Here is an 11,464-nt window from a genome sequence, read left to right on the forward strand (position 1 = left end):
GCTAGCATCTGCGGCCATTCTGTGGTAACCGTTTTGTGCCCTTCCTACTAAGTTTGATTCAATTATGGGATGCCAAATGGTTCTGCTGAGGGTAACCGATATTTAGGCTCCTACTTCTGGGTCAGTGGGTGATCTTCTCATCTCCAAGTGTCTCCAACATGTGGTCAGTTGACCTTTTCTATATAATGACTTTCAGTCTGACAACCCCGCCAGCTGGCACCGACAGTGGGCACTGCCCTTCTGGGAAAAAGAGGCAGGCTGTGTGCCTTATTAAAACACACAAACACACACACACACACACACACACACACACAGTGGCACCAAGGCAAACAGAATGTGTACATACTCATAGTCATGCATGTGAAAACTCAAGCATATGTGCAGCTGTGCAGGTTACATCCAGGTTGCACACACACATGCACACAAACAGCCATGGAAACGCATGCCTCGGAAAATGTACACACACACAAAATGCATACTCTCAAGCAGGCACGGACATACACGCAGATGCACTTGCATGCTTTCAGCAGATTAAACATGCAATCGGTCGTAGATGGAAAGTTTGACATCTAACGACAGAGAGAGAGAGAGAGAGAGAGAGAGAGAGAGAGAGAGAGAGAGAGAGAGAGAGATTCAGGGAAAGAAACCCAAGTCACGAATGACCTTCCTCGACTTTGTGCCGACACACAAGTCCACAGACCCGAGGACTTGAAAGTGTGTGTCATACAGTCTGGGCTTGTGTGTGTGTGTGTGTGTGTGTGTGTGTGTGTGTGTGAGACTGCGTGTATGTGACTAGTCGTTTGATGTTAACAAGCTATGCCACTGTTTTGTTAGGCCACTGTCACCAAAGCAACACATTACATGCCTTGTGCAGCGACTTTCTTTTCTCTCTCTCTCTCTCTCTCTCTCTCTCTCTCTCTCTCATTCTCTCTCTCTTTATGTGTATGTTTGTGTTTATGTGTGTGTGTGTGTGTGTATGCACGCGTGTCGGTGCACATGTGTGCATGTGACTGCGACTTGCTTTCCCCTTCTCATCCCAACACTCAGCCAAGTGCGATGTGACAGACTGTTTATGTTGCGCTGGAAGCTTATGGAGAATTTGGTCACTGCTGCGTGCTTGTGCGTGTGTGTGTGCATGTGTGTGTGTGTGCGTGTGCATGTGTGTGTGTGTGTGAGAGAATGAAAGAGGTCTCATAATGCTACGGTGTAGTTAGCAACCCTGTAAACAAAGTAAAGGAGCCAGGAAATCTCTCTCTCTCCCTCTCTTTCTCACTCCCTCTTTCTTTCTTTCTCTCTCTTTCTTTCTCCATTTTTCCCTCCCCACCTCTTTTTCTGCATCTTTCGCTCTTTGTTGTCACTTCCTTTATTCGCTAATTTGCTGTTACACTGTCCAGTTATGACTCTTTCTTTATATTTTGCTTTCTTTCTCATTAATTTTAACCTCCTCGTTCTCTCATCCTCTTTCCCCCCCCCTCTCTCTCTCTGGTTCTTTCAGTCTGAGTCTGGCTTGAGGAAGGAAGGAGCCCTTGTTCTTGTCAAGTGGCCTCTCTGCGGCCAAATTAACCCACTCCCCCACTCCCCACCCCCCACCCCCCTTTGCCCCATTCACTTACAGCACAGCAGCAGTAAATCCAGTGAGAAGCAATGCAGCCCTATAAACTGCAGCAACAGAGAGGAGCTAACCAAATACAGTGCTGGTTTACAACCCTTTTGGCTCGCGACCTCTAAAAGAAAGGGATGCTTGCAGGCGACTCCCTAATGTGGTCAAGCTTGCACTGCGTGGTTAACAGTGACACCAAACTATGAATTTCCTGAGGTCGGGAGGCATTAAATTTGAATAGGGCAGCATGAGGGAGAGAGAGGCAGAGGGTGACAGACAGAAAACGAGGCAGCCGTGAAAATGCCGGCCCCTGTTAATGATTTCAACCCCTAAAAATGTCACCTCATTCTGACCTGGAACTGCAGTGCCCCCTCAGGCCAAACGGGGTAGTTTTGGAAGTAAATCATTCCCCCTAAGTTTTGTCCAAAAACTTAGTTTGTGATCAGCAATGTCTGAGATGCTGACTGTGAAGGATGGATGAACAAGCGTACAAATGAATGGATGAGAGAGGGGAGAGAAAGCAATGATGAGAGATAAGAAAAAAGAAAAAATAATGGAGAAAAGATTATTAGAAAAGATTAGAAAATGAGGTGAGGTTCATTCAGGGAAACGTTTCTTTTTCCTGTGTGTGTGGCGAGTAAAAATGACCAACTAATATGCAAAACGAGCATTTTCTCTAAAGTGTCTGAAGGCTGAGTCTCGTGTCTGAGACGCATGGCCTCTGCAGCTCGTGTCAAACATCTTCAAACAGTCTCCTACGAGAGGAACAGAGGTTCTTGGTGTGTGCTGGCCGCCCTTCTAACAGCAATAAAACCATTCCCAAAGCTTTTGTCTTTGTTACAGATGTGTTTGTCTCTCTGGTGTTTGCACTGAAGACTTGTTTGTCTCCGCTGTGCAAAGCTGACTGGGGCTGAATGTGATGGCTGTCTGTAAACGTGCTCTATACTTGTGACACTGTTACGCTGCGAGGTATTCACTTTTGAAGTCGCTTGATTGTAGTGTAACTTTTGCAGTGGCGGCAGGTCGCTGTTGGTAAAAAAGACTATGGGTGTCTGATATCTGTTTTGTGACAGAAAGAAAGAGAGAGAAGAACAAGAGACAAAGCCAGAGATGGAGACAAAAAGTCAAAGGGAGAGGGAGCAAGAGAGAGCGGGTTGGAGAATATTTGATTTCTCCGAGTCATGTATATCTAAGACAGTCCCAGCTATTTTATCCCTCACCGGGTCAAGTGGAGGGAGGGAAAAGGCGACAGGATAAATGACAGGAATGAACAGATCTAGTGTTGGAGGAAGGAGACGGAGGGGGCAGTGAGCCGGGGAAAATGAAGGAGAAACAAATCCAGAGAGAGAGAGAGACCATGCAAGATACAGAGAGAGAGAGAGAGAGAGAGAGAGAGAGAGAGAGAGAGAGAGAGAGAGAGATGCAGCTGATGCTAGAAACCACCACAACTCCTGATAACAGCCTAACAGTAAAACACCACAGTATCTACAAGACTGTGTATGTGTGTGTGTGTGTGTGTGTGTGTGTGTGTGTGTAGTCGCTTGCATGCATTGTCAGAGAGGTTTCCTGTGTGTCCTCCTTGTGTGTGAACGTGTGTGATGTGGTGATAATCGCTCCGTCTCTCAGAGAGCAGCTTTGCGAGAGGAGTAAGTTCACGTCCTATTACCGTCACCGTGACTACAATTCAGAGCGGCAGTAAAAACGCTCTGACGGGAGACCAAGTGTTCCACGAAAAACCCGAATTTTCCAAAACCGTTACATGGTCCATGTACAGCGAACGGAGACAGGGACAGAAAATGTCAAACTTAGTCTTACTTCTGAATGTTTCCCATGATTACATGTTTCGATTTTGGAATTTATATCATATGTATGACATAGAGCTATAGGATACTATATGGGAAAAGGGAATTGTATGTTTGACGTTGGTGCTCTTTGATTTCGGCCTTGAGGTCAAGGCTGAGACGTGTTTGAGTTTTGTGTTTTGTTTCGTTATGACAGTCATGACTGAGGAACCTGAAAAGCGAAATGTTTTTAAGGTCTGCTCTGTTTATATGATGATCTCTATGATTTTTTTTTTTTTATCATTTTGCTGTTTGTTGACTATGCAAACTAAACTTACAATAAGGTGCAAAATAGGGTTAGACTGAAACAGCTTTTCATTAACGTTAACGTGCATAATCAGTGTGTAATTGGAATAAATTAAGTGCGTGCAACACTCATTGTGTGATGCCATTGACATAACACGGCACATTAAGTGGGATCAAAGTGTCAGGCGCCGCTTAATTTCATACCTTGCCCCAACTTTTGAACCGACTTGATAACAATGAATCCAATGAATGCTAATTTTGAAGCAGCTTGTTCTCTGCCTCCTGCATCTGATGACAGATGACAGTCTGTAGAGTGCAGAGCTCAGAAAGAGAGAGAGGGAGAGACAGAGAGAGAGAGAGGGGGAGAGAGAGGAAGAAGGCAATTAGGATTCCTGGCGTAACTGGGAGGTTTTGAGAGTGAAATTGAGCATACCTATCTGAGGGAGAAAGAGAGCGAAAGGAAGGACAAGGAAGGAGGAATGAGAAAGTGAAGCATTACTACACTTTGGAGGAAAATAATGGAAGATTAGGGCAGGAAGCGGACGCATTGGGAAACGAAGCGTTGGACTGGGAACAACAAAGGATGCAAGAAAGGAAAGGATGGAGAGAGAGATAAGGACACACTGTGTGAAACAGAGAGAGAGAGAGAAAGGGATAGTGGAAGGCCGGAGAAAGGTGTCTAATGTAGTTACTGGTAATGCTAAAAGTTCAATTCTGACCTGAAAGAAATCAACACAGTTTCAAACTTTTCACCGGGGTGTTACATTATGTTTCTGGTGCTTTTTAGTCTAAAACAGAAGCTTTAACTGTTGTCAACTCCTAAAACTAAAAGAGCAAAGGGGTTCTTTGTGGAATCACGGATTTGCAGTGATGTTACAACGCGGTGAAATCCAGCATAGAACAGGGAGAGCCCCTTCCTTTCTCCCATTCAGCTCTACTGTAGCTGCAGCTGCCCTTTAATATACATCGCATCTGGCAAGTTCAACAACAACAAAAAAAAAAAACAGAATTCCACCCTAAAACAACATGTGTTTTAGAGCAGAATTTTCCTTTAACTTTCATCTCGGTCCCAGATAAAGGCGGAGTAATAGTGAGGAACGAGAGAGGAAAGGAGAGTGAGAAGGGGAAAGGAAGAAAGGGAGAAACACGACCGACTTGTCAAACACTTAAAGTCATGTATTTTCATAATATTTCATCATTTACCAGAAGGGCAACCAGAGCCCCTTTTCATTCCAGTGAACCCCTGAGAGTCTTTGTCACCTGATCTGTCATTTGTTTAACATTCCTGCCTAATAGTTATTTTTTCTGTGTCTCTCTGGTGTAGCCAACCAATAAAGCTGCGCTGTAAGTGAATTAGCCCTGTGTGTATGTGTGTATGTGTGCGTGTGTGTGTGTGTGTGCATGTGTAAAGCCAACCAGTCTGTCGGCCCAAGGCAGCCAGACTGTAAGGTTCACTAGTTTCAATGGTCTGAGGTAAGATGGGATGGTGTGTGTGTGTGTGTGTGTGTGTGTGTGTGTTTGTGGATGGTATTATAGTTCCCTGGACACCTGCTGTTTGCATTCCCATCTTATCCCCTCCTGCAAACACACATGCACACGCACACACACACACCTTGTCTCTGTCTGTGATGGAAACAAACAGTGGGTGGGGCTTGTTAACTCGGACACCTGGTCAGTTAAATTTGTCCCTGACTGAGGCTTTATAGCCGGGTGGGGTGGGAGCAGCAGTGGACCATGTGTGTAAAAAATGGCGGCCCGCTGGCTTGATGTCATTCAGGCGTCCGTCCTGCTTGTCTGTCCCTCTGCTCCTGTCCTCTCCTCTCTTACGGCCGCTCGTCTCCTATCAGGAAATACCTCGGAGGAAGCGAGGAAAGAAAAGGAGGAAAATGAGTGAGAGAGGGGAGGAGCAGGAAACAGAGCCGGGGTGGTTGTATCATCATTGTCTTTTATGCGATCTGGGAGTATTTGCGTTACGTGCGTGGCAGTGAAAAATAATTTGTCTTGTGTTTGCTCAATCCAAGCTTCCTAAAAGGAGACGCTCTCAGTAGGCACGCAGTGTAACGGTCGAATCTACATCAGTTACGTCATCGGACAAACTCGCAGATAAATTTGGTGCTTAATCTGTGTTTTTTTTTTTGTAAACTCAGTCTAATGGTCTTCAGTTTCGAGATTTAGATTATTGCAGCTTTAATTCATATCCCACTATTTCATTAATGTGTGTTTTAAATGCTCTTGGACAGGGATGTAGTGGAGGATAAACGCACCTAAACTCATTTTATGTTATTTGTTTGTTTGTTTGTTTAACTCCTTATTTTAAATTTCTTTCTTTTTTTTTTTTTTTTCAAATTTGCAATTACAAAGGTACTACTTTAAATATGAAGGCACATTCACATAAACATTTAATTACAATGTGTCTCTTCAAAACGTAGATTTCTGACGTTAAAATGTGATGTTTCATCAGACATTAGCTCACAACTGAAATAAAATGTAGCAGATCTATATTTGCACCCATATTCATGAATCCATAATATACATCACTGTGAATATTATTAAAGTGACACAAATTGGATAGGATCTTTTTCAGAGAAAAAATATGAATCAAGGTTTCTTCGAAAATATAACATCACTGCTAATGGGTGTATGTTTCATGTGATGACTTTATCATTTCATTTCACTCGACGTCTTGTCTTCCCCCTAGCAGCAGCCTCAGCTCTGGAGTTGTGCCTCAGTTTTTAGGTTATGATGTAACGCAGGGTCAGCGGCGTCCCTCTCCACCTGGCCCCGTGTCCTCTGTTTGTTTGAGCGCGGAGCGGGTTTCCCTGGTGAGCCCAGAAGTTTCCACTGTGAACAAGCGAGAGATGGAGATAAGGATGGAGAGATTAGGGAGAGAAGGGAGAGGAAAAAAAGAGGACAGGGGAAAAAATGTAGCCAACTGTAAAACAGTGAAAGATTGAGATAAAAGAGCGGAGATTAGGTTAGAGAGAAAAAGAAAGGAAGGCGAAGAAAAAGAGTTTAGTCAACTGTGAAACAGTGAAAGATAAGACAGGAGAGATTGGGAGAGGGGGGACACTGAAAGGGGAGAGATTAGAGGGGAAAAGAAAGTGGAGAAGAAAGCTGGGAACAGGGGAGTGAAGCTGGCTGTGAAAGACTGACAGATTGACATAAAAGAACAGAGATTGTGAAAGAGTGGAGATTGAAGAGAGATGGAGGGAGGGAAGGAAAGAGGTGGAGAGAGAAACGGAGAATGACTGTGGCCAACTGTTAAAAAAAAAAGATCAAGGGAGGGAGGAGAGACAGAGATAGGTGGAGTGATAAAGAACAAGGCTCGGAGAGGGTGAAAGATGACTCCATCCTTTACAGTTCCTAGCTCAGCTTGTATCACAGGTTCTTTTCAAGGGTTTGACAATATGGACCGCCTGATGTTGATTTGGGCCAGCTGACCGGTCAGTCAGCGGACCAATCAGATCACAGTCCAACAACACAAACCGGCATCGTACCGGAATGACTTCGTTCTGGTCACTGTCTCTGTTTGTAGCGATCTGGTGACGTCTGGCGAAAACGGAGCTTGCGTCGATTTAAACAGACATAGCTCAGCCTGAGTCAAACTGATGTAACTCTACACGATATTACACCTCCCATAGAGTCTCTGTATCATGTCTTTAAAAAAAAAAAAAAAAAGATTTTATGGTTTTTAGAGTTATTTTGACTTTCCAGGGTGTCGTGTGTGGGTCCTGTCTCTCTCCCTGCGCTGTATCCATTACAGCGTAAAAACAATAGCAATGGAAAAGAGGCAACGTTCTGTTTGTCTCTGTAAGCTAAGATCTTTCCAAATGTAAACATGTCCCGTGTGCACGTTCAAAATTATGGCTGCACCATGACATCATACAGAAAATATCTAGATACGCCTGGTGCATCCTTTTATACACTTTTCTACTCTGTAATTCAGAAGGACATATTTGGTATCTTTGGAAACCTTGGGATCTCCACTAGCATTGGAAATAAAGTTTTACGAGGCTGAACCAAGCAGCATGCATTAGTTATGATAAACGATAAATGATAAAACTGGCAGGGTTGAGGATGTTAATGTCCTCCCCTAGTGCCTACAATAAAATTTGGCACCGGTTGTGGTACTCGTACTGGTATCAGGTAGTGGTATTGAGGTCAATCGTTACTTCATTCAGACTAGAAACCAATAAAGTCATCATTTTCATCAGGCATAATTTTTTTAGATGTTTTTTCCTGTAGTACTTACAATAAAAGTTATACACAAGCAGGAATCTTTGCCAATCTCTTTCCATTTTCTATTTGCCAGGCTAGAAGTATTACGTATGAAACAAAATCGCAATGAGAACCAAGGAAGCATTCAAACTGGGCCAGCTGTCGTTGTTGTTGTTGTGGCTGATGGGAGTGAAACGTTCAGCTGTGGCCAGCTTCTCTCGCCGGTCAAACTTGTGTATTGGTCGTGTTTTTTCTCGCCGAGGGAATGTTTGGTTACTCAATCTCACCCCGGGGTCAGTCTGTTATCTTGCCCTTTCTGCTCTTCCATTGGCTGTCTCGCCTCTCTGTTTTTCTGCGTGTGTTTTTCCAGTCAGATTGGATGCCACCTCAGAGAGTTGTGCAGCTCCTTCAAACTGCAAACCCGAAATGAAAGGTTTGTTTGTTTCATTGAGAAAGCGGTGGTGGCCTTGGATTGGAAATGATGAATCAATCCCGTATTATTTGCACTGTTTGTCACAACGTCCAGGGAAGGCTTATCAAGCTGGTTCATTTTTTTTTTTAAGGTTACTGGCACTGCAAACTCACACTCAGTGCTCATGACAAGAAGCAGCAGCACCTAGGCTGTGTATTGGCAAAGCAGGTAGCTGACAGCGTCTCAGATCCCACCATGGTATTGGCAGGATGGACGGAGGGAGAGGCTTAACAGCATCATGGATTCCCACTCTGGTTTATGTTTCAGTTTTCATGCTGGTTGTATTGGCAGAGGAGATACCAGCTGGATATGAAGGCTCAGCTACATTAATTAAGTTAATAATAGCTGTTAGATCATACCTTTCAAATTCATTCACAATCATTTCTGTTTTTATTGTTGATCCTCCAGTCGTTTGGCTGCTGTGTAGAGCTGTCAACAACGGGGAAGCAAATATTTTTTTCCCCTTTTGCCTGTTGCATCAGGAAAATGAAACTCTTTGCTTCTTGTCCTGCTTTAGGATACTGTCTAGTGTGTAGTTTGTAGTTGCACGTGGTCCTCATCCACTCTATTATACTGTACTGTATGTGCGTATGTACAGTTCAGTTCAATTCAAGTCAATTCCATTCTGCTTATTGGCATGAACAATTATGACAAGTTGTTGCTAAAGCATTTTAGCAAAACAATTAATACAATTAATACAGTTATATATTTTACATAGATTATATACATTAAAACATTTATGCAATTTAACACAGTTAATCAACGTAAAGTTAATATGATTAGTACTGTATGCATATTAGATCAGCATCATTTGCATATACAAAGACGTACAGACATTTCTGTTATACCGATTTATTTACTTTTTTATGTATAGGTTCATATGGATATTTCTTCCTTGATTTTAACTATAGTCCCCTGTATTGTTGTGTCAATTTGAATTCCCCCTGTGGGAGATCAATAAAAGTACATCTTATCTTATCTTATCTTATCTAGAGAGAGATACCAGCAGACAGTGAAATCACTGCTCAGAAAAGTCATCGCCTCATTGGGAGAATTTTTAGGACACATAGGCAGTGAGAAACTGGAACTACCATTCATTTTGTTTTGGGCCACTGAAGCTCAGTCAAGGTCCCATGTTGGACCCTGGACCTCACTTTGAGAACCGCCACCCCAGCCCTCCCTCCCCTCCCTGTCCCAGGCTGGGATATGGCTCTTATTAGCGGTCCTTGCCATGGCAGCCTGGGGAAGCCTTTTGAAACCTAATATGGTCTTAAATCAGATTTATAAATGTTTAGGTGTATTATGAAAAACACACATGCAGGCCGCCTCGGCAAAACCGGGCCTTGTTTGTGTGTGTGTGTGTGTGTGGTTGTGCATGTGTGTAAGTGTTTGTGTGTGTGTGAGAGAGAGAGAGAGAGAGAGAGAGAGGGAAAGAGGGAAAGCATGCTGTGAACAAGCGGGAAAGAGAGAATTGTGTGTGTGAGATAAGAGAGAAAACTGTGAATGTCTGTGTGTGCGACTTTTTGTGCTTTCTTGTGTGTGTGTGTGTGTGTGTGTGTGTGTGTGTTTGTGTTTGTGTGTTTTTCCTTGCCCTAATTCCTCCAGTGCGACAGCGTTTCAATAAACAGCATACCCATATAAAGAGAACCAGTCTATACACACACACTCGGTCAGGTCATATTGCCGTGTGTATACATTGTGCAGCCGAAGTTAAAACAGATTGAATGACAGCCAGGAAACATGATAAGCTTTTAAACTCTGATGATGGAAAGAAAAAATAATTTCACCCCACTTTTTAAATGTTTTTGTGCTGGAAAATTTGCTTCTCAATAATTCATAACAGCAGGAGCTGTGTGTGTGTGTGTGTGTGTATAGTCATGTGCATGTGTGTATGTGTTACCCTCAGTGCATAAATGTGTTAGGAGTGTAAGTGTATTTTGGTGTGTGTGTGTGTGTGTGTGTGTGTGTGCGCTCATTTGCTCCAGGGCATTCTCACACTTTGCCGCATTGCCACATTCACCAATTTTGGTGAGAGAGAACACACACACACACACACACACACACACACACACACACACACACACGCACGCAGGAATGTGCCGATCCTATCTTAGTAAGATGTTTTGTGTGGTTTACAGTCTCATGTAACCTTGCATATAATACCAACAACAGCAATAATAATAACAATAAACAAGAAAACAAACAAACAAACAAAAAAACAGCTTTGATATTGGATTGGTAGTTAGTTTTGGCTGATATCCAAAGCTTAGATATCGTATTTGGATCAGAAACTGAATGAAAAACTGAAAGTTGATCGGCGCATCCCTACAAACCCACATTCATTCAAACAGGATCAGGTGTTGCTGTTATTTGCTGAGTCCTGTGTTGTGGGCGTGTCACTTCACACACGTCTGCTCACCGGCTGCGTGATTGGTCGTCATGAGTGATGTCAGGACAAAAGTTGATTCTGGTTTATCTTTCTTGCTGGGTGCCGCTGCGTTTTGTTGCACCGCCACAACCACAATGCACTTTTCAAAATGAATGAGATCCTTTTTGCTGTGTGAATAAGCTCAAACTCTGACTTTTGTGAGGTCTCCACTTGTAAATTCACTTTTCAGCATTTCTAATAATAAAATGCTCTCGTATTCAGACTCTTTGGCAACAGATTTACGTAACATGATGAAAGATGACTGAAATGAAATGAATTTGAAAATGATGCTGCTCGGGATTTAACCTCTTTTAATCTCTATCTCTGTAGGGATTTGAACAGAAACAACATCACCAGAATCACGAAGGTGGACTTCTCTGGCGTCAAGAACCTCCGGATTCTGTAAGTTTTTACATTCTTTGTTTGTTTGTTTGTTTGTTGGTTTGTTTCATTCTGTCTCATTTTGTACAAGTGAATCAGCTGATTTTGCTGAAATGAGACTTGGATTCTCAAAGCAAGTTAGGTGAAAAGTTTAAATTACGCTGACTGTACTCTGTTCTGTTTTTGTAAAGCACGAATGCACAGCTGGCCAGTTCATTTCAAAATATTTATACAGTATGAAAAAAATTAAAAATAGATCATGAACTTCATCATCCATC

General features: G+C 42.9%; 1 protein-coding gene across 1 annotated transcript in view; it reads left to right on the forward strand.

Annotated features, from left to right (window-relative positions):
- The window catches only part of slit3 (slit homolog 3 (Drosophila)), a 300,414-nt gene that overhangs the window by 7,890 nt on the left and 281,060 nt on the right, over positions 1–11,464 (forward strand). The window contains exon 2 of the mRNA XM_030062042.1: positions 11,136–11,207. Within this exon, the coding sequence (XP_029917902.1) occupies positions 11,136–11,207 (72 nt within the window). The remainder of the gene's footprint in view (positions 1–11,135; positions 11,208–11,464) is intronic.

The sequence above is a fragment of the Myripristis murdjan genome, chromosome 10, assembly GCF_902150065.1.
Source record: "Myripristis murdjan chromosome 10, fMyrMur1.1, whole genome shotgun sequence".
NCBI classification, from domain to species: Eukaryota; Metazoa; Chordata; class Actinopteri; order Holocentriformes; family Holocentridae; genus Myripristis; species Myripristis murdjan.